The sequence below is a fragment of the Artibeus jamaicensis genome, unplaced genomic scaffold (assembly GCF_021234435.1).
Source record: "Artibeus jamaicensis isolate MK-2021 breed Jamaican fruit bat unplaced genomic scaffold, CSHL_Jam_final contig_482, whole genome shotgun sequence".
Lineage (NCBI taxonomy): Eukaryota > Metazoa > Chordata > Mammalia > Chiroptera > Phyllostomidae > Artibeus > Artibeus jamaicensis.
This window is the reverse complement of record NW_026521857.1, coordinates 15,140,244-15,164,427: the sequence shown is the minus strand read 5'-3', so window position 1 is coordinate 15,164,427 and position 24,184 is coordinate 15,140,244. Positions and strand designations below refer to the sequence as shown.

General features: G+C 38.5%; 1 protein-coding gene across 1 annotated transcript in view; it reads left to right on the top strand.

Annotated features, from left to right (window-relative positions):
• The window catches only part of RPAP2 (RNA polymerase II associated protein 2), a 105,755-nt gene that overhangs the window by 57,021 nt on the left and 24,550 nt on the right, over window positions 1-24,184 (top strand). The window contains exon 11 of the mRNA XM_037162049.2: window positions 4,668-4,736. Within this exon, the coding sequence (XP_037017944.2) occupies window positions 4,668-4,736 (69 nt within the window). The remainder of the gene's footprint in view (window positions 1-4,667; window positions 4,737-24,184) is intronic.

Genomic DNA, 24,184 nt, shown 5'->3' with positions numbered 1-24,184 from the left:
TTCATTAATTAGTTTGAGCAGTTTTTGGGTAGAGTCTATAGGATTTTCCATGTACACTATCATGTCATCTGCAAACAGTGACAATTTTGTTTCCTCCTTTCCTATTTGGATGCCTTTTATTTCCTTTTCCTGCCTGATCGCTGTGGCCAAAACTTCTAATACTATATTGAATAGGAGTGGTGAAAGTGGACATCCTTGTCTTGTTCCTGATCTTAGTGGAAAAGCTTTTAGTTTTTGTCCATTGAGTATGATATTGGCTGTAGGTTTCTCATAAATGGCCTTTATTATATTGAGGAATGTTCCCTCTATTCCCATTTTGCTGAGTGTTTTTATCATAAATGGGTGTTGTACTTTATCGAAAGCTTTTTCTGCGTCTATTGATATGATCATGTGGTTTTTGTCTTTGCTTTTGTTTATGTGATGAATTACATTTACTGTTTTGCGAATGTTGAACCATCCTTGCATCCCTGGGATGAATCCCACTTGGTCATGGTGTATAATCTTTTGGATATATTGTTGGATGCGATTTGCTAATATTTTGTTGAGGATTTTAGCATCTATGTTCATCAGCGATATTGGCCTGAAGTTTTCTTTCTTTGTTGTATCTCTATCTGGTTTTGGAATTAGGATGATGCTGGCTTCATAAAAGGAGTTAGGGAGTTTTCCATCCTTTTGGATTTTTTGGAATAGTCTGTGAAGAATGGGGGTTAGCTCTTCCTTAAATGCTTTGTAGAATTCTCCTGTGAATCCATCTGGTCCAGGGCTTTTGTGTGATGGGAGTTTTTTGATTACTGCTTCAATTTCTTTTGCTGTTATTGGTCTATTCAGGTGTTCTACTTCTTTTTCATTGAGTTTTGGGAGATTATATTTTTCTAGAAATGTGTCCATTTCCCCTAGGTTCTCAAATTTCTTGGCATACAGTTCTTCATAGTAATTTCTTACAATCCTCTCTATTTCTGTGCTGTCAGTTGTAATCTCTCCTCTTTCATTTCTGATTGTGTTTATTTGTGTCCGTTCCCTTCTTTTCTTGATGAGCCTACTTAAGGGCTTGTCTATTTTGTTTATTTTTTCAAAGAACCAACTCCTGGATTCATTGATCTTTAGAATTGTACTTTTAGTCTCTATGTCATTTAGTTCTGCTCTGATCTTGGTTATTTCCTTCCTTCTACTTGCTTTGGGCTGTTTTTGTTGTTGTTCCTCGAGTTCTTGTAGGCGTAGAGTAAGTTCATTTGTTTGAAATGTTTCTGTTTTCTTTAGGTAGGTCTGTGTTGCTATAAACTTCCCTCTCAGGACTGCCTTGGCTGTATCCCATAAGTTTTGGGTTGTTGTGTGATCATTTTCATTTGTTTCCAGAAACTTTTTGATTTCTTCCCTAATTTCATTCTTGACCCATTCATTGTTTAATAGCATACCGTTCAGTCTCCATGATTTTGGGTGTTTTGGGTTTTTTTCCTTTGGGGTTGGTTTCCAGTTTCAGTCCCTTGTGGTCAGAGAAAATGCTTGGTATGATTTCAATATTCTTGAATTTGTTGAGGCTTGTTTTGTGCCCTATCATGTGATCTATCTTTGAGAATGTACCATGTGCATTTGAAAAGAATGTGTATTTAGCTTCTTTGGGGTGAAGAGCTCTGTATATATCAGTTAGGTCCATTTCATCAAGGGTGTTGTTTAATGCCGCAATGTCTTTGTTGATATTTTGTTTGGAAGATCTGTCCATTTTTGATAGTGGGGTGTTAAAATCCCCCACTATAATTGTGTTGCTGTCTATATCTTTCTTGAATTCCTCTAAGATTTTCCTTATATATTTTGGTGCTCCTATGTTGGGTGCGTATATATTTATGATGTTAATGTCTTCTTGGTGGATTCTTCCCTTGAGTATTATGAAGTGACCTTCTGGGTCACTCTTTATGGCTCTTTTTTTGAAGTCTATTTTGTCTGATATGAGAATTGCTACCCCAGCTTTTTTTTCTTGTCCATTTGCTTGGAAAATTTGTTTCCAGCCTTTGATTTTTAGTCTGTGATGGTCTTTTGTCCTGAGGTGGGTCTCTTGTAGGCAGCATATGTGTGGGTCATACTTTCTTATCCATGACGCTATTCTGTGTCTTTTGATTGGAGCATTTAATCCATTTACATTTAAGGATATTATTGATAGGTACTTATTCATTGCCATTTTTGTACCTGTGTTCCTCTCTGTCTGTCTCTTTTCCTTCCTTTCCTTAAAGCAGACCTTTTAGTATTTCTTGTAGAGCTGGCTTGGTGGCAGCAAATTCTTTTAGACTTCTTTTGTCTTGGAAGCTCTTTATTTGGCCTTCTATCTTGATTGAGAGCCTTGCTGGGTAAAGTAGCCTTGGTTGTAGGCCTCTGTTTCTCATTACTTGGAATATTTCTTGCCAATCTCTTCTTGCCTGGAGTGTTTCCATTGAGAAGTCAGTGGCTAACCTTATTGGGACGCCCTTATATGTTATTTCTTTTTTCTCCCTTGCTGCCTTTAAGATTCTCTCTTTGTCTTGGAAGTTTGCCATTTTAATGATGATGTGTCTTGAAGTGAGCCTCTTTGGGTTCCTCTTGAATGGGACTCTGTGAGATTCCTGGATTTGTGTGACTTTTTCTTTTGTCAAATTAGGGAAATTTTCTCTCTTTACTCTTTCAAATATGTTTTCTATCCCTTGTTCTTCTTCTTCTCCTTCTGGTATTCCTATTATTCGGATATTATTACGTTTCATATTGTCTTGCATTTCTCTTAATCTCTCTTCATTCTTTCTGAGCCTCTTTTCCCTTTCCTGTTTGAGCCATATTTCTTTGTCTCCTCATTTTGGCAGCCTCCCTGTGTTTATTTCTGTGTTAAGTAAAGCTGCTATGATCTTGGTAGTGTGGCCTAATATAGTAGGTTTCCTGTAGGGTCCAGTGGCATAGTCTCCCCTATCAATGTGTGGGTACTTGAAGTATGCCCTTCTTGTGGGCTGAGTACAACTCCTCTTGTTGTTCAGCCTTGATTGCTGTTGGCAGGTCAGTGGGAGGGATGTATCCAAGACAGTCAAGCTGCAAGGACTGTTTTTGACTTCTGACCACCAGCCTCCACCCTCTGTGGATGATCCCCTGTGCAGGAGCAGGGTGGTACTCGAGTGTGCTCTATAGCTGTCCACTGGGTACACAAGCCCTGGGATTTCTTAGGTGGTGCAGGCCAAGGTGAGCCCTCTCCTGTGTTCTTCTTGGGGCCACCCTGATGGCCCCAAGAAGAACACAGGAGCTATCTGCAAATTGCTTCTACTTTTGCAGGGCTTCAAGGTTCCCAGGTGAAGCCAAACTATGAATCTAGGTTCTCTGCTGCTAGTGCCAGACCTACAGCCGCTTAGCAAGAGGTACCAGGGCTGACGGCTCACTGAGGCTGGCTGTTGCTTGTCTGAGAGAATTTAGGAAGTTGTAAAGCATGTGCCAAGAGCAGCCTTTCCTATGGAAAAGCCACTGTTAACTAAAATTTGGGTGGGGCAGAGCCCAGGGGATCTCTAAGGTGGGGCAAACAGTGTTAGCCAAGTTGATGGAGTCTCAAAAGTGTCCTGACTGCAGGCTCTGTGGTTCGGTGGGGGGAAGATTCGGAAAAGTAACAGTGGCCTCTGTCCACCTTTCTATCTGAGAGAAAGTTGTCCCCTAGCTCTTGCCTTGATGCCAGAAACTTCAGTTCCACCCCATATGCCAGTGGTGCCTTTTAAGCTGCTACCCTGGTGCTAGAGTACAGAGGGAGTCCCAAACACTGCTTGGGACTCCAGCAGTGTCTTCCACCAGCACAATGTCTGCTGGGTTTGCAGCCAGAATTATGGGGACTTATCTTCCTGGCACCAGAACTCTCGGCTGGGTGGGGGGCCTGGTGTGGGGCTGGGACTCCTCACTCCCGAGATACCCCTCCTGAGTTTTTATCTACCACACATGGATGTGGGACCAGCCCATTCAGTGTCTCCACATCTCTACATCTCCTACCGGGGTTAATGTGGTTTCTTTAAATTATTGGACTTCCATGCAACTCAATTTCTGATAGTTCTGAGTGATGGCTATTCTGTAGTTTCATTGTAATTTTGATGTGGTTATGCAAGGAAGCAAGCCGTGTTTACCTACACCTCCATCTCTTGACTGTAAGGCTCACAATTTACTACTAATTTTTTTAAATTTAAATTTTCTTGATAAAGACCTAGTCTTAAAATTTATTAAGTGAATGCTCATTTCTATAAACTATGGATTATGACATCCTTCACTTGCCTATTGCTAACCTAGCACGGTATGGAAAGGTGCAAAAGGTGAATTGAAATTAAAATCAGAAATTGCTTACTTTATTAGGTTTAATAAAACATGATTGAGGAAAACATAGAACACATGATTATACGGAGGTGTTTACATGTGTATATTTTAATATACCATACAATTTAGGTTCTCATGCTGCTTTTCATTTTGTCTAATAGTAGTATTGTTATAAATATATAAAATTGGGGCTGGAGCACTTACTTTTGAGATAGTCACTATCAGATACTGAATATCAAGCCATATTACTTACTATGCTATTGACTCTCCTATCAAATATAACAAGAATAAAATAGTGCTCGACATATGTTATCAGTAATCTGACTTTTCTATAAATAGAAGAATGTAACAATCCTTTGTAAATTTTATCTGTCTTTCAGATTAACAAATAGAAATATTATACACAAACCTGCAGAATGGACCTTAATTGCTGTGGTGTTGCTGTCATTGTGAGTACTCTCAGATTTTAACTCAAATAAATATGAAGAATTTTGATTAGGGAAAAACATAGTTGTTCATTGATTTTATAGACATCCTTAGAAAATGTTGTTCCTCTCTTTTGTGCCTTATTTTTCTTTCCCTTATAATAAGTAACTTATATAAAGTGATAAAGCTATATTTTGATAAGCTTTAATCATTCTCTGTATTTTTTTACTATCTTTTTTCTGGAGGGCCCTTTTCATCACAAATATTATCTTTTAAAACACAAGAACATCATCCCCATGTGGTATATATATAGAATAATCCTTCAGTTTTATTTTTAAGAGTGCATTTTATTAACACTAAATGGGCCTCATTTTAAATCTAAGTTTTTATCAACATATCTACTGCCATTTCATTTTCCTTCAACATATTTTATCATTGACAGTTTCAGAAAAGTTTCATTTTCCAAATTAATTTGTGTCCTTAAAGTATATTTAATAGAACTAAACACTACACAAGCACGTATAAAACATTTAATACTCATGTATCTTTTAAGAAATCACTAGTGGTTTCTAAGGATGTCTTTCAGTAGGGTTAAAACCATCGAATTAAGTGTAGTGTTTTTCAGCTTGAATTGCAAAAGTATTTTTTGAGGACTGTTCATTACTGCATTATCGTTGCTCCTGGGTACTTCTTAGGTTATTGAAGCCCATAGGACGTTGACTACATAGCGGACACTCACAGGTCAAGACGTGTTACGCGTCAGCCACACAGCATCTCCAGCCCTGCCTTCTCTTCCTTTGATATTACTTTGGTCTGACATGTTGTTCTTGCTTTCCTGCCCCTCAGAAGGCTGTGCTGGGAGACGTTAGAGTAGGCTTCACTGAGCCGGCACTCATGTCACCCAGCCGGATACCACGCACATGACTCATTAAATCAGAACACAGAAAACAACTTTACTTGAATGCCCTGATATAAATTTTTTATCAACCAAAAGAACAATTTTTTTTTATCATTTCTACTATTCAGTGTTCCAGTTGAATTGGTTATTTGTGAAACGGATCTTACTAATTTTTTAGAAAGTTCTTTCCACTTTATGAAATTCGTAAATATTTTGGTTATGGCAAAAAAAAATCAGTATCTCTGCTCACCCACCATATCCTATGCCTTTTAATAAACCCTCACAGATAACTGTTTAACTGTACTTCTGCAATTCATTATACTAAAGAGGAAGTAACTCTTTTGGTTGACAAGTCAGAAGCCGAAGTCCAGCAGTAATCTCAGAATCTTGCTTTCTAAGCCAGTAACTGGAAGTATTATCTTAATGAGCAGCTGCTTACTAAGAACACATGTTAGGCCCTACTTGTTTTTTTGTATCAAATTCTTTCCACATCTCCAGAATGTATAGCAAGGATCAAATAAAGTGTGTAAAATGAAATAATAAAGGCTGCCATAAAATTTCATATTGGTTTTTCCATACAAAAATAAACCTCTAGTGTTTGATTTTTAGTAGAGGCATCCCTGTGGCAAAAAATACTGAAAGCTTTCCTAGTCCTTTTATGTACTATTTGACTTTCCTAACTTTGAATATAGTGTAGGGAACCTCTTATTTCAAGGGTCAGTGACCCATAAAAATAGTCACTTAATTCAGTTCCAGAAAGGAGCTGCACACATCTTAGATGTCTTGCATGTTTCACATTGTGCAATTGGTCTTGAGGTTTTAGCAGTGAACACTGACATTCCTTTTGTCATTTGCCTTGAACCCTTTCATTACTCACTAACCCCTACCCATCTTCTCCTAGTCCTTGGTCCTTTTGATACCTAGACAACTAAAATTTTTTCCAGTTAGCACCTTTTTTGCTTCCCCCCACCCCAACCCATCTTTGGCTTTAAAAAAAAATCTTCAGCCCTGGCTGGTGTTGCTCAGTGGATTGAGCACCAGCCTCTGAACCAAAGGGTTGCCAGTTTAATTCCCAGTTAGGGCACATGCCTGGGTTGCAGGCCAGGTCCCCAGTGAGGGGTCAAGTGAGAGGCAATCACACATTGATGTTTCCCTCTCTTTCTCCCTCCCTTTTCCTCTCTAAAAATAAATAAATAAAATCTTTTAAAAAAATCTTCGGTCACTATAGACACAGGGTCAGATGGCACTTTCTTGATTTTTGTCTTTCAACTCTTATTTTCTTACAATTCTAACTTTTGCCATTGGCCCTTCTTCTAAGTTGTCACTCATCATTTCCATTCTGCATTTGCATTCTGTATCTTCAGTTAGCTAAATCTCCTCATTCTTTGGTCATTAGGTCCTAAGACTACTGTGTCCTGCCCCCATATTATTTTATTTCTTATTTCCTCTTTTCTCAGAAAGTCCCCTTTGGTTTTTCATATTTCTGCCCCTGCCACCACTCCCACCACGGGAATCTGTGGCTCAAGTGAAATCCCTTTCAATCTCAGTCTCATCCTTTTATTACCCTTTTAGTATAAATATCACTATATGAAATGAGGATAAAGTGAAAATACATGTCCTTCATGTTAAAATTAATGCCATTGATTTCTATAAAGTAGAATTATACTTTATATTTGTACCTCTTTCTTCCCACTTCCAGTTCACCATTACTTAACAAGGCCCTTTGTCATTAGGGAAAGAAAATCTAGGTATGAGGGCTAGCATTGCATAAAGAACTTTAAACACAGTGAAAACCTGGAGATTTTTTCTTTTAATTTTTATTCATTGATCTTAGAAAGAAGAGGGGGGTGGATAGAGAAAGTGAGAGGCAATCACACATTGATGTTTCCCTCTCTCCCTCCCTTTTCCTCTCTAAAAATAAATAAATAAAATCTTTTTTTTAAAAAAATCTTTATAGTCACTATAGATACAGGGTCAGATGGCACTTTCTTGATTTTTGTTTTTCAACTCTTATTTTCTTACAATTCTAACTTTTGCCATTGGCCCTTCTTCTAAGTTGTCATTCATCATTTCCATTCTGCATTGGAAACATTGATTTATTGTTCCACTTATTTATGCATTCATTGGTTGCTTCTTGTATGTGTCCTCACCGGGGATTGAACACTCAGCCTTTGTGTATTAGGGTGATGCTCTGACCAACTGAGCTACTCAGCCAGGGCCAATATGGAGATTTTAGATACCCAAAGAGACAGGCATATATAGAGAAAGGAGGTAACACACTCATATATATTTGTGTATGGATTGTCCGTACTTGACTAGGAGTGGTAACACAACCATTCAGCCTTTTATCAGTGCCACTAGGCTTGAACACAGGCACACACGGGACTTCTTCTTTTAAAATACTTAACGACTCAGAAAACCTTCACATCTACTCTCGGATTTTCAAAGGAATTTTTTTAGTTATTGTTTGTAGACATTTGTGGAATTTATGTTAAAAAAATGAACTTCTTAAAAAACTTTGTAGCCAGGGAAAAGATTCTGAATGGTGGTTGTAGTCATTGAAATGAGTGTAATAAGATAATATGTTCAGTATTATTACAACAATGCTACTTTTCTTTGTATATGAATATTGCAAAGTATTTGTATTATTAGTGTTTGTTTAATGCATGAATGCTGTTTTCAAAATTCTTCATGAGAATTTAGAAAAGGGTACATACAGGGTAAGGCAAAAGTAGGTTTACAGTTGAGTATGCAAAACACAGTTTATTCTTGTATTATTAATTATTGTATTATTTTCCATAGAAACAACCATAAACCTACTTTTGCCCCACATTGTGTATACTTTCGTAGTTTCATTAGTATGTTGCTGTACAGGCTCACATCTAACTCTTGTTAGAGAAAAAAAGTCAACATTTTGAGCAAAACATGATATTTCAGTAGAGTGAAAGCTGGGTCTTGAATTTTCACATCTGTATTCTGAAAAGTAGATAAGGCGTTTCCGTAGCAAATCGTCTTTTCCTGGTAACTTCGGTTATGCTTTCCCAGATGTGTTCATATTAAAAAATTGGAACTACAATGTGTAATTTATCAGTGTATACTGATAAGAATGTTATACCCATAAAATCTAAGAAGGAAATTGATCAAATCAAATTGCTACATTTGAGCTTCGCACAGTCATTGAAATGCATCTATATGATGCATTTAGACATCAAGTGGAAATAGACATCATGATCTATTTCCACTTCATTTAGATTTCTCACTACTCTCATAGGACTTGACTGGCCAGTGGGGCTGCAACATTTTTTGATATTTATATTATGTATTCAGATCTTAAATAGTTACCAAGAGCATAGGGAAAGACCTCTTTAAAATTTTTTATTGTATTTTTTTACATTACCCTTTAGTCCCCTTATACCTCCCACCCCCAGCAATCACCACACTGTTGACCGTGTCCATGATTTTTTTCCTTTTTGTTCGGTCCCTCCACCCCTAACCTCCCTCCCACCACTAGCTGCATCCTGCTTTCCGTCTATGAGTCTGTCCCCATTTTCCTTGTTAGTTCAATCTATTCATTAGATTCTTCCACATATGAATGAAATCATATGGTATTTATCTTTCTCTGGCTGACTTACTGCACTTAGCATAATGTTCTCCAGGTCCATCTCCAATGTTGCAAAGGGTAAAATTTTCTTCTTTTTTGTAGCTGAGTTGAATTCCATTGTATAAATGTCCCATAGTTGTTTTATTGGGGGACATTTGGCCTGCTTCCATATTTGGTGATTGTAAATAACGTCGCAATGAACATAAGGGTGCTTATGTTCTTTCGAATTAATGTGTCGGATTCCTGTGGATATATTCCCAGAAGTGGAATCACTAAGTCAAAAGGCAGATCTGTTTTTAATTTTTTGAAGTATCTCTATACTGGGTAAAGACCTTTTAAAAGCAGAGCTTAAGTAGTATACATTCACTTAATAGTGAAGGAATTAATGTCTCTAGTTTTCTTTTTTTATTATTTTTAAAATTATTTGTATTGATTATGCCATTACAGTTTTCCCAATTTTCCCCCTTTATCCCCCTCCCCCTGCCCCCCTACCCTCCAGCATTCCCCCCCTTAGTTCATGCCCATGTAAGTTCTTTGAGTCCTGTTTCCTATACAATGTTTATCATTCCCCGTCTATTTTATGCCTACTTATTATGCTTCTTCTTCCCTGTAACTTTCCCCTCCATTCATCCCTGCCCCCTCCCCACTGAACTCCCTCTGTGTGATGCTCATTTCTGTAATTCTGTTCCTGTTCTGGTTGTTTGCTTAGTTTTTGTTTTCATTATTTTTCTTTTGTTTTAGGTTCATTTGTTAATAATTATGAGTTTGTTGTCATTTTATTGTTAATATTTTTATCTTTTTTTTCTTAGATAAGTCCCTTTAATGCCTCATATAGTAATGGCTTGATCTGGGAAGCACTTTATGTGCCCTTCCATTCTATTTTTTAAAATTAATTAATTTATTTATTTTTTAAATTATTTTTCAACTACAGTATTCTTTCTTTTACTCCCTTCCCAGCCCACTCCCCTGTGCCCCTCACCTCCCTCCCCTTTCCACCCCCCTTAGTTGTTGTCCATGTGTCCTTTATGCTAGTTCCTGTAAATCCTTTTTTCCCCCTGAAATTCCCTTAGTTTTCTAATTTTTATTTAATGTTCTAATTAACAAAACTTTTAAGAACTTACCCATAGAATATCTAGAATATCTAGAATAGTGATAATTGACCCAGTTTTTTTAAAAGTAATTGATTACTAGTACAATAAACTAACCTGGTAATTGGTATTATTGCTCAAGCATGTGGTTATAGCAATTTTGGATCTTTTTTTTTTAATTTTTTTTTATTGATTATGCCATTACATTTGCTCTATTCCCCCCTCCATTCCCCTCCACCCTGCATACCCCTCCCCTCATTTCCCCCTTTAGTTCATGCACACGTGTCTCAAATTCTTTAGATTCTTTATTTCCCCTACTATTCTTACCCTCCCCCCTATCTATTTTCTATCTACTGTCTATGCTACTTATTTTCTGTACCTTCTCCCCCCTTCTCCTCCTCCCACTCCCCTGTTGCTAACCCTCCATGAGATCTTCATTTCTATGGTTCTGCTCCTGATCTAGCTGTCCTCTTAGTTTGCTTTTGTTTTAGGTGTGGTTGTTAATAACTGTGAGTTTGCTGTCCTTTCACTGTTCATCTTTTTTTATCTTCTTTTTCTTAGGTAAGTCCCTTTAACATTTCATATAATAAGGGCTTGGTGATGATGAACTCCTTGAATTTGATCTTATCTGAGAAGCACTTTATCTGCCCTTCCATTCTAAATGAAAACTTTGCTGGGTAGAGCAATCTTGGTTGTAGGTCTTTGGTTTTCATGACTTGAAATACCTCTTTCCAGACCCTTCTTGCCTGTAAGGTCTCTTTTGAGAAATCAGCTGACAGTCTGATGGGAACTCCTTTGTAGGTGACTGTCCCCTTATCTCTTGCTGCTTGTAGGATTCTCTCCTTCATTTTAATTTTGGCTAATGTAATGATGATGTGCCTTGGTGTGTTCCTTCTTGGGTCCAACTTCTTTGGGACTCTCTGAGCTTCCTGCATTTCCTGGAAGTCCATTGCCTCTGCCAGATTGGGGAAGTTCTCTTTTATTATTCGTTCAAATAAGATTTCCACCTGCTCTTCCTCTTCCTCTTCTGGTACCCCTATAATTCGGATGTTGGAACGTTTAAAGATGTCCTGGAGGTTCCTAAGCTTCTCCTCATTTTTCTGAATTCTTATTTCTTCATTCTTTTCTGTTTGATCATTTTTTTCTTCCTTCTGGTCCATTCCCTTGGTTTGAGTCCCAGTTTCCTTTCCATTACTATTGGTTTCCTGTGTATTTCCCTTCATTTCAATTAGTTTAGCTTCCATATGTTTCTCTAATTTGTGACTAAAATCAACCAGTTCTGTAAGGATCCTGATAACCAGTGTTTTGAACTGTGCATCTGAAAGACTGGCTATTTCTTCATCGCTTAGATCTATCGGTTCTGGGGCTCTGAGTTGTCCTAGAGCCATTTTTGGTCTATTTATGCTGTTAAGTAAGCGGAGCCAAGCCTTAGTTGTTTACCGGGAGGGGGCAACTCAGGTCGCTGGTTTGTGATGCTGCGTGTGGGGGCGTGGTCAGAGAAGGAGCAATGGCGGTCCTCTCCGCTAGCCCAGCCCGTCCAGTCACAGCACTCGCCCGGATCTTGTTTATCCGATCGGAATTGTGCGAGCCTGCTGCCCCGCGCAGGCTTCCCTTCTCACTGGTTTATCGGCACCCAGCTGCGCGACCGCAGACAGCCCGCTGCGCCTCTTCCCTGTGCACTCCCGTAGCTCGCTCTCGATCAGCGCTTTCGGCTGCTTGCGCGCTCACCGCGCACCACCTGGGAATTTTTTCTTGCTAACCTGTTCCGCTGCTGGCTTCGCTCCTCGTACCAGTCCAGCTGAGTATCTAGTTGTCCTTTGGACTCCGTATTGTTGATTTTCCCTGTGGCTTGGTTGTGACTGCTGTTAAAAATAGTTGTTCTTAGATTTGGTTGTGCACAGAGGCAAGGTGGTTCCTCCACCTATATCTCCATCTTGGCGGAAGTGCAAGCAATTTTGGATCTTAATTGAACTTTATCGGACTTTATTTCTTACATGCTGCATGTTGAAATAATACAAAGCTGAATCTGATTTTCCCACATAAGTATGCTCTAGTGAGATATTAGTCTCTTTTCACAGTCTTGATGCATGATTTCCATGAAAATGTAAATAAGTATAGATAGTCTGCTGTAAATACTTTAGTACCTATATACTCTATTGTGTAAAGCTAGTTAATGTCTTTATATATTCTGATGTTCATATACCAAATTAGAAAGTATAATAATTAGTTACACTAAAGTGAATTTTATTATGCCTCTTCATATTATATCATATATTTAGTTTTATATTCCTCATAATTTTCGTCTTACCCTTAATATAGGAAAACAGAAATTGAAGAGTTAGTTGTCGTCATGGTCACTATATTCAAAATAGTTTTTTTCAAAAGGTTTTTGACTGGCATTTTGAGAAGATTTTTTATGTAGCCATAGGATACCTACTCAGCTCAATCTCTTTTCTTCCTACTCTTCCCTTTGGTCTTACCGTTTTTAGTCTTCTCTGAACTTTGTTGTTATACTTGAGCCTATAGCACAAGAGAAGACTGTGGGGATGCTGATCTAAAGCTGAGAATTCTAGGGAACAGTCTGGATCAGGGGTGTCAAACTCATTTTCACCGGGGCCCACATCAGCCTTGTGGTTCCCTTCAAAGGGCCAAATGTAATTTTAGGACTGTATAAATGTAACTACTCCTTTACTAGGGGCAAGGAGCTCTACATTCAGCCCTTTGGAGGCAGCTGCGTGGCTGAGGTGGGCCCCAGTGAAAATGAGTTTGACACCCCTTATCTAGACCAAAGCTGGCAACCCAAGAAGCAGTTGACCGAGCCTGTCTTTCTTTATGTGCAGCCCACATATCAGAAATAGGAATCTGCTTCTTCAAAGACTTCTTATATTTAAAATGTAACTTTTCCACTCACATTTAATATGGAACCTTTGTAAATAGGCCACTACATTGTATTATGATGATTCCCATGGTTAATTGTAGACAGCAGTCAAATGTCTCTTAGTGGGTAGCCAGGGAGAGAGGTACACGTTGTGTTCCATGGAGATGATTTGGTTATCTAATGAAGGAGATGAATATTTTGTATTAGAAAGAATAGTGGGTAGAGAGTGACTTGTGATAGTCTAACATGGATACATACTATTCCTGGTTTTATGCCCTTGATGTTTTTAAATGGAAAGCTTTTTAAGATCATCTCCAAAAATGTCTGCTTTCATTTTATTTATCTGAACTGTCTGTTTGCAGTGAACTGTGGCCCACTTCCTAGGCAAAGACCATGCAATAGTTTATTCCCCCTAAAAGCTTTGAGTATTCCCATCGTTCAGGGAGTAGCATGTAAGTCCTGGGAAATGGTATTTAAACAAGCTCAACTTAAGCATGATCACTCAACAAAAGCCTTCACTGGACATGTGCAGCCACTTTAGGTAACCATCATAGAGAGAGACGCTCAGGAGAGTTGCTTCCCTCGGGTACCAGGCATGAATGGAAAGATGTGACTAAGGCTTTTTGCCTCAGCTGATTGTTTTTTATAGCCCACCCTTCGCTAATTTCCTTAAAGAATGAGCATACAATGAAAAATGAAAAAATGGTTCCTTGGAAATTTATTGGTTCTCAGAAGCATTCCAAAGCCTTAACATTCCCAATTTTGTTCTGAGTATTTGAGACAATAATAGATCATTGGGGGAAAAAATGTTTCCTTATAATTATGTAATTCTTGTACTTAAGTGAATTTTTATTGAGATATAATTCATATAAAAGTCACCGTTTTAAAGGGTACAATTTACTGGTTTTTAGTATATTCACTGTATTAAACAACTATGACCCTAATCTAAGTTCAAAACATTTCTGTCACTCCAAAACAAAACCTCAGATCTGTTAGTGTATCCTTAATTTCCCCTTCCTGAATCCCCCAACAACCACTAATCTGTGTCCGTGGATTTACCTCTTCTGAACAGCTCATATAGATGGAATCATATAATTTGTGGTGTTTTGTGTTTGGCTTCCTTCACTTGACTTATTTGCAAGGTTCATTCATATTGTTGCATGCAGCAGTACTTTATTCCTTTTTATGACTGAGTAATATTCCGTTTTATGGGTAATATAGCATTTGATTTATTGATTGCTCGGTTTTTCTACTTTCACTATTATGAATATTTATGTATAAGTTTTTGTATGAACATATGTTTTCAGTTCTCTGGGACTGAAATTCTGCTAGGAGCGGAATTACTGGGTCATATGGTAACTATGTTTAACCTTTTGAGGAAGTGCTACACTATTTTCTACAGTGGCTACACTGTAATTTCCACCGACAATGTATAGGGCTGCACAGATTGAACTTTAAAGGTCATCTCTTTTGCCTCACACCCAATAGTCATTTTAGAGGCTTATATTTGCAACTTTTTAAAACTTAAATATGCCTATTCTAATTAATTTTAGACTTTCATGGACTTGTAATATCAAATTCTTATGTTCTGGGAATTTTTACTACATATGCCAAATGAGTACCTATGGGCAACCCCCACACACTGAAAAAAAAAAGATAGTAGTGTTGAATATGAGACCATATAAATTAAATGTCTGAACCACAACTGGTGGTATTTATTTTGGATTTTTCCACATCCATAACATTCCTTTTGTTTTTCTTATGTAAATCTTGGATTTATCTTTACAGTGTTTACTATCACAGCACCTTGTTAATTTGAATTTACTGAGGATTAAACAGTACTGAAACTATTTTCAACCTCCCTGTACTCATTGCTGAGAGTTTATATTTTAAAAAATACAGTATTTTTTAATTGAAGTAACGTCACCCTCAGCCAGCAGGACTATGTGGGAATCCAAATATTTTTCTAAAGAAAAAATAGTAATTGTTTAAAAATTTTTCCTCAGTGCCCTGATTGGCGTGGCTCAGTTGGTGCAAAGTTAAAAGTTGCTGTTTCAATTCTTGGTCAGGGCACACATGCAGGTTTGGTCCCAGGTGAGGGGTGTACAAGAGGCAACAACAAATCAATATTTCTCTCCCTTTCTTTCTCCCTCCCACCCCCTCTCTAAAAATATATTAGTAAAACCTTAAAAAAATTTTCCCCTCAGAAATCCTCATATTTTTGGCAATTTTATAATGTTGGGGTTTTGTTTGTTTGTTTGTTTATCCATCCATAGTGGCTGAGAGTCCTCAGCCTCTGGCCACAATAAATATTAAAGTTACCAGGCTTCTCAGCAAAAAAAAATAATAAATGCATCCCAAGCGGCGGCAGTGGCAATGATGACACTAAGTACAATAGCAAGTAGCACCTGCTCTTGCAGGTCACAGCCTTGACTTAAGGAGTCAGTCTCCATATCTACCTGTGACGTCTTCACATCCGGACTGAGCTCACTGAAGGGACAGGGCAGGGGAGGCTTGGAAGCAGGAGGCCGAAGGGCATTATGCTGTCCAGACTCAGGGTTCTGCACTGTAAGAGTATGAGCATAAGCATTGAAAAGAAATTGGCCACTATTCTGAGAGAATTGTTACATAGCAACAGTTATGACAAAAAGCTTCCCAACACTCATCTACAAAGCTCCTCTGTAGATCTGTCACAAACAGGATTTAGATATAAAGTTTTAAAGTCACTACAGCCCAGCCCTTTAAACAAACCTGTGTGTAATATATAAGTACAAAGTGAATTACAAAGAACTCGTTTCTTTTGAATTAGAAATATCAATGGAAAGCATCCCTGCTTCCTTATTAATAGGTAATCCTAAAGCATTAAATGCAAATATTATCAGGGTATAAACCATCTGTTATAAGAAAACTTTTTTATTTTACTTGGCTGTCCTAGTCTTTTATAATCAAAGTTTTTATCTCAAGTTTCTAGGTAGTAGTTCTGAAATAGAAAGCCCATGACATATTCCTTCATGGTGTGTTCTTGTCTGCTTTCTTTATTCTTCTTAGAATTCCTTAAGAGTAATATCCTCACGTGCCTCCTGGTTTTCAAATTTGGGACTACTGAAAGACAGTGAAGATGAGTATATTTTTCATAGGAAATAGTTGAACTGTGCTGAGGGAGCCGTGGTGACCCTGCCCAAATATTACTACTTTGTCAGATGTCTTAGTCATTAAGCTCAACAGAGACATGCGTGGAATGATATGACTGGTCACTCTTTCTGTGTGGAAGGATCACAGAGGACTCGTGCAGGTAAATGGGAGCGAACACCCCAGAGACTCCTTTACTGGCTTTCTACCGCAGACTTAGCTGACATTGTATTGCTTTACACATCAAAGATGAGGAATCTTCCCTGGATGCAGAAGGAAACATTGGTGTGGTTTAGTAACCCAATGTTATACTAAAGGTGGTAAAGAACAAAACGAAGTATGCAAGTTCATTTATTTAATGTAAAAATATACTTTAAAATGTTTCGCTTACAGAATTCTCACCAGAATTATATGAGCCTTTTTTTTCCCTTCCACATTATTTTTTTACATTTTATTCTGGGAATAAGTCTTATCAATGATTAGGAATGTCTAAAAAGTTGTTACTTTATGTGAGAGTTTCTGATTCTATGTCCAGATCACATTTAAGAAAATTTTAAAAGTAGTTCTAGAATAACATTTTGCCTTTGTTGCTTCTTTCATTTTTTTCCTCATTGATGAGAAAATCCCAAATATTCATTAGTACATCTTCTTTGAACTAAGTATGGAAGAGTAACTTGAGTTTCTTCTATGGGACAGTACTGTCTAATTATTAATTAACAGATTAATAAGTACCTTACTTGCAGCCCTGATTTTTTTTTCTGAAGAGTTTGTTTGGGTTTTTTTTGTCTTTAACATCATACCATGAAAACCATCGTAAGTTGCACCCACATATACCAGAAAAGCTGAGACTCCTACTTCACTGTAGCGTCATAACTAGAAATCAGTGTAGAAGCTGGTGTCTACACAATAATGGCCAAGTTTTCAAATACTTAGAAATCTGACTCAAAATACACCCACAAATATTTATTGAGCAACTGCTATGGGTAAGACTGTGTCTTAGGCCCTGGGGGGGATACAAAAGTTAAACAAAGCCCCTGCCCTCCCCTCAAACACTTCACCACCTGCTGGAGCTTGAGAAAAAGAGATCCATGTACACATGTAACTACAATAAAATGTAACTGCCAAAAAAAGTACAAGCTGTTGTGGGGGTTCAAAAAAGCAAAGATCTCTACTAAGAATATCAAAAAAAAGGTTGCACAGAAGTAAGATTTGTGATGGGCCCAAAAGAAAGAAGGGGTTTTAAAAAATAGAAATGAAAGGATGGGGCAGTTCTAGGAATTATAGTATGAAAAAAAAGCTGTAGTTAAAAGTACAAGATAACTGAAAAGAATGATTGGGAAGTTGGGTTTGTTGTACAGATTGATCCTCTAATGGCAAATAAACTTACTTCAGTGGACAATGAAAGTCATCTAAGTTTTGAACACACAGTACCGTCATGAAGACTGTGCTTTAGGAAGATCAGTCTTTTGCAGAGTCAGATCTGATCCTGCCTTCTGCCTTCTACCAGTTCCTTCAAAGGCTTCATGGCTCTTTAAGAAACAACTCTGCCGTGGCCTGCACAGATGGCCCTGCGTGGTGCAGCCAGTTCTCCAGCCTCCTCATCTCCCATCACTCTGTCTTGCTCCCCCCATTCCTGCGCCTCTCACCTCCTCACACCCCTTCTCATCATTCTTTCTAACCATAACACAGGTTCCCTCTGGCCTGAATGTTCTTCCCTCCTCATTTTCTTTGGTTAATATACCTTCATCTTTCAGAACTTGAGGAAGTGGTTACCTTACCTTACCTTTTCTAGAACTTGTCCTGTCTTCAGTTTTATATTTCTTTGTATGATTACTTGATTAATATCTATCTCCCTCATTGAACTGGAAGATTTTAGGGGTTGGTTCTATATCTGATTTTATTCAACATTATATACTCAGTACCTACCATTGTGCCTAGAATATCATAGATTTACAATAAGTACCTGATAGAGAATGAATAAATGAATGAAATTAATTAGGAAGCAATCATTTCTTGTTCTTTGTTGACTTCTTTTCTAATGCCTGCAAGTGCTTATTCATCTTTAAAGTAAAAACAAAACCAAACAGTAGCAAAACACCTGTCCTTTGTTCTTAACCTCACTGACTCTCAAACTACCACCCATTCACTTAACCAGACTTCTTGAAGAGCTAGTCTATTGTCCATGAGTGTAGTGCTTTTCATTATTAATCCTTTACATTCTAGCTCTTGTCCACACAGTTTATGAAGTGAATTTTCTCAAAGCCTCTGCCAGTAACAGCCTAGTTAACCAAAGAGCACTGAGGCAGTGAATTAAAATGATTGCAATGGAAGTGAAATTTTAGAGACCCTGTTGAGAGAGATTGCAGCTATGGAATCCACTTATTTAGCAGTGGGGTGGGAGAGAGTCAAACATGATTTCACAATATTAAGACAGATTATCCAGTTGGGTGGTTCCCTAGTAGGTAGTTAAAATGTGGAATTGGAGCTGAAGGATGGTAAGGAAAATCAGAGACCTAGATTTTGGGGTCAGCATTATGATAGGTGAGATGGCCTAGTAAAGGGTGTTAAATGCAGAGTCATCCACACCCATGCTGAGGATGCCTGAGGATACAGAGAAAGGGAAAAATGGTCATTTTCTGAACATCAACTATGTGCAAATACTGTGTTAGACTCTTTGTATATGCTGTTTCATTTGACCCTCACATCAGTGAGGTCAGTGGTCATGTCCTACTCGCAGAGGAAGGAAATAGACTCTAGGAAGATAAGCACTTTGTCCAAGGTAAAAAAGCGCGCACTTTCTGCTGCACAGTGTACCTCAGGAAGGTATGTATGCAACCAAAACACTATCAAGGAATCAGAAGTTCAGGAAAGGTGGCATCTATCTTTCTGAGAAACAGTAGCTACTCTGCCAAACAAGGACTGTGGTTTTGGCAATTAGGTGGTTGTAAGTGACCTTTATGAAAGCAGTTCCTATAGAAGGACAGGAATAGAGACCATCTGGTCTCCTGTAGTAAACAGTTGTGAAGATACTACATGTAGCAAATGTTGACCACTCTTTATGTTCATAGAGTTGGCAGAAAAGGAAAGGAGAAAGATCTAACATGGCAGATCATCAGAAGACTTCTCGGGCTAGTGGAAGCTTGAGCATCTAGGAAGCAGAGGGAAAGGCAACGTTAGGTAGGGCTGGGATTGCTGACAAGACATAGGGTGACTGATGGACTGACCCACGAAGAAACTTTGTCACAGGCACATTTGGGTTCCTTTTTCTTTCCTAAAACCATCATCCACCCCCTTTCCCACTGTTTCTTCCTAGAAAATGGGTGTTATTTCGTAACATTTTGCCTCCTGTTAATTTCAGAAGTGAATGAACCACATCTTTATGTTTCTCCTTCTGAAAATCCATATTAGTGTCACTGTTTCATTGCTTGCTCTGATTGTGTAACTCCCCCACCACACAGGTCAGTGATCTGCCCTGGAAGGGCAGCATTTGACTTACAGAGCCACTGTGTCTAATTCTGGTGACTAACTTTTTTGGTATGTATGGTTTTTACCTTCTCTGCCCTCTCATCTTTTATAACCTACAAATCAGTGTTAGGGACAACTACTTGTACTTCACAAAATACACATTTTTATGGGAGAATAAAAGACTTCCCATTTGTCAAAAAATTGTGTTTAGACAACATGTGAACAATACTAAACCAGGAAAGATGTCTATAGTAAGTGAAGTGAATTTAAAACTGATTTCTTACCAAAACATGATCTTTACACATCCAAAGACATTGTCTAGATTACTTTTGCCTCCCTAGTGCTGAGTACTCAATCAGACGTTTCATAAGTACTTGATTAATAATTGTAGAATAAATCAAATGAATGAACTGACAGGAGAATGTAGATAAATTTTTGTTGATGTTATGGACCTAAGTACGGAATTGGTAGCACTGATAAAATTTCACTGTATGATGGCCACTGGTGTGGCTCAGTTGGTCGGGCGATGTCCACAGACCAGAGGTTCCTGGTTCAGTTCCCATTCAGGGCACATGCCTGGGCTGCGGGTCCAGTCCCGGATCAGGGTGCCTACGGGAGCCAGACAATCGATGTTTCTCCCTCTCTCCTTCTCCCTCCCTTTCCCTTTCTCTAAAAAATAAATAAAATCTTTTCTAAAAATTTTCATTATGCAGGAAAAAACAAAACTAGTTGCCTACTATTATGAATGAGAGGAGGAATAATGAGTCTGTGTCTCTTTCATGTTTTCCAGTGTGGGTATAGTCTAAGGAATGTGACTGGGCTAAAAAGAATTGCCACTTTTAACCAAATGTAGCACTGGTTTTTTACAAATATATTTTGTAAAATCTTTAATAAAATTAACAAAAAACAAAGCTATATGTAAATGTGAAATTATCTTTTAACTCATAAATTTAGTGAACAATTAATTTTAAAAACATTTCTTTGATTTAAAGACTTTACTCTAAATACTACTTTTCTCTTGTCTTCCATGGACTTACTCTTGTATCTTCTGTAGATTGATGAACAGTTCATCACCAGTATGTAGATATGGCACTAAGTCTTTCATCTGATGCATCACAGATACAGTTCTGGAGAATTCTTTAAATGTTTTACTTGTTGGTATTTGTCCATTGAATTGGAAGCATTTATCAAATATTAATGGATCCTAATGGAAAATTTCACTCTAGAGGCCAGCTCTTCTAACTAGTTTTACTGATTGTATTATATTAACTAGTCTTGCAAACTTGAAAGTTATAAAGAGAAAAAAGTGATTATTTTCAGATACATTGAGTACTTATTAAATTCAAGCTCCTAGTGTGTCTTTTCTCTATTGTCTTTAAATACTTCCATTTAAATTATGTATTATACAGACTTAAACCTTTTAAAATATTCTCCCTGCATCTGGCTCTTCTCATTCTGGTAGTTCTAGTTAACAATAAAGCCATGTGATTCCTTTTTTTTTTTTAGAGAGACTGAAGAAACTATATTTTAGTACCTTTAATAGCACTCTTTTCTTTTTCTTCCTCTTCTTTTTTAAAAAATATATTTTATTGATTATGCCATTACAGTTGTCCCATTCCCCCCTTCATTCCCCTCTACCATGCACACCCCTCCCCCACCATCCCCCCTTTTGTTTATGTCCATGTGTCACAAGTTCTTTAGATCTATACTTCCCATACTATTCTTGCCCTCCCCCTATCTATTTTCTATCTACAGTCTATGCTACTTATTCTCTGTACCTTCTCCCCCCTTCTCCTCCTCCCACTCCTCTGTTGCTAACCCTCCATGTGATCTCCATTTCTATGGTTCTGCTCCTGATCTAGCTGTCTTCTTAGATTGCTTTTGTTTTAGGTGTGGTTGTTAATAACTGTGAGTTTGCTGTCCTTTCACTGTTCATATTTTTTATCTTCTTTTTCTTAGATAAGTCCCTTTAACATTTTATATAATAAGGGCTTGGTGATGATGAACTCCTTCAACTTGACCATATCTGGGAAGCACTTTATCTGTCCTTCTATTCTAAATGAAAGCTTTGCTGGATAGAGCAATCTTGGATGTAGGTCTTTTGATTTCATGAGTGGAATACTTCTTTCCAGCCCCTTCTTGCCTGTAAGGCCTCTTTTGAGAAATCAGCTGACAGTCTGATGGGAACTTCTTTGTAGCTGACTGTCCCCTTATCTGCTTCTAGAATTCTCTCCTTCATTTTAATCTTGGCTAATGTAATGATGATGTGCCTTGGTGTGTTCTTCTTGGGTCCGACTTCTTTGGGACTCTCTGAACTTCCCGGACTTCCTGGAAGTCTGTTTCCTTTGCCAGCTTGGGGAAGTTCTCCTCTATTATTTGCTCAAATAGGTTTTCCACTTTTTTCTCTTCCTCTTCCCCTTCTGGTACCCCTATAATTCGGATGTTGGAATGTTTAAAGATGTCCTGGAGGTTCCTAAGTCTCTCCTCATTTTTTGAATTCTTATTTCTTCATTCTTTTCAGTTTGGTCATTTTTTTCTTCTTTCTGGTCCACTCCCTTGATTTGAGTCCCAGTTTCCTTTCCATTACTATTGGTTTGCTGTGCATTTCCCTTCATTTCAATTAGTTTAGCCTTCATTTGTTTTTCTAATTTGTGACTAAAATCAACCAGTTCTGTGAGCATCCTGATCACTAGTGTTTTAGCATCCTGATCACCAGTGTTTTGAACTGTACATCTGAAAGGTTGGCTATTTCTTGGTCACTTAGAATTGTAGGCTCTGGGGCTTTGAGCTGTTCTTAAGCCATAATGTTCTGGTCTGTTCACACCTGTTGTGTATGTGTGAGGGGCGGAGACTTCGGTGTTCACTGGGGTGGGTCAACCCGGTTGCTGGGTTGTGACTGGGGGTGGGGTCAGAGAGAGAGCAATGGCATTTTTTCTGTTCTCTCTCAGATTTCAGTCCCCTCTGCTGCTTCCCACAAGCAAACTGGGCCCCCTGGTGCCGGCTCCCAGGTGTGTGGGCCTGTGCACCCTCCAGGACCCTGTGGGTCTCTCCAATAAACTCTCTGTGAGCCTGGGAGCTCCGGCACCTCAGCCCCGAAAGTCTTTCCAATTGGTGCTTTCAAGCTCTAATTCCTGTTGCTGGGGCCCTAGCCTGCACGGTCTGTATCACTGCTTGCTCCTTCACTTGGTTTATCTGCACGCAAATGTATGAATGTGGTCAGCCAGCTGCCTTTCGCACTCTGGGTCCGCCTGTTGCCACCCCATGCCTGGGATCTGCCAACCGTGCCTGGGATCCTGGGGCGGTCCAGCCAATCTCTCCTGCCCAACCCTGATTCGCCGCTGACTCTGTCCCTCTTACCCGTCTGGCTAAATGGTTCGTTGTTGTTGGACTTCCGTACAGTGCTTACCAGAAGCACTAAGAATTACATATGCTCTGAAATTCCCCAAACTATAAAACTAAATGTCACTAACAAGTTCTCTGCAGCTAAGGTTATACATTGAGATATATGGCTATATGTTGAAGATAGGACTAAAGATATGTATTCTTTCCTCAAGGGGGAAAAGTATACATTTTGGGAAAAAATTTATGTAATATGAAGGAATATATGAGCCCTAATATCCCAGATTAAGATGAGGAAGTAGAGTCAGCGAATATAGATTTCTCCTTTTAGAAACTTGGTAAGGATAGGAGAGAGATTGAACAGTAACTTTTTTTTTTAATAAGAGACTCATGCATGTTGATAGGGTATGGAAAGGGAGCCAGTAAAGAAATAACATGAAGCTGGGGTGGGTGGGGCGGGGGAGGAGGGGACGTTCAGCACCATAGATATACATAGTGAGACAGAGTCCCAGAGAAGGCACAAAGAAGTGGAATCCCGGTCACAGGCAGATGGAATAGCTTGAACAGGAGAGAAATACTACATTTTCCGAGACAGGAAGAAAAAAAGTGAAGAGTATATGGTTATAGGTAAATATGTAAGTTAAAGGAAAAGATTTTAAAATACCTGACCTTGAGGTTCAAGGGAGTAGGTAGGGTCTGAGATAATGTTCTAAGAGTAAAGGGATGGTGGTGAGTAGAAAGTGTAAGCAGTGGTAACAGAGTAGTCAGTGAGCGGATCTGGACAAGTAACTGACCAAGGGCCAGAGAAAATTTAACAGATGACACCAAGTACCCAGATGAGGCCAGAGATCGTGGATTTGTAGTGCTACCAATCTTCAGAGTTCCATTTTTCCTCCCACTCCCCACCTGCAGTAGTTCTCCTCTGTCCTTTGTAGGTGTGAAGAATGCAGGTCATGGCATTGATCTCCGGTTGTCGTTGTAATGAGTCTAAGAGAAGGATGCAAGAGATTTAGAACAGTGGTGGTGAAAGAAATTAGTTCAAGAAATCAGTACAGACATACTTGGTTACAGAA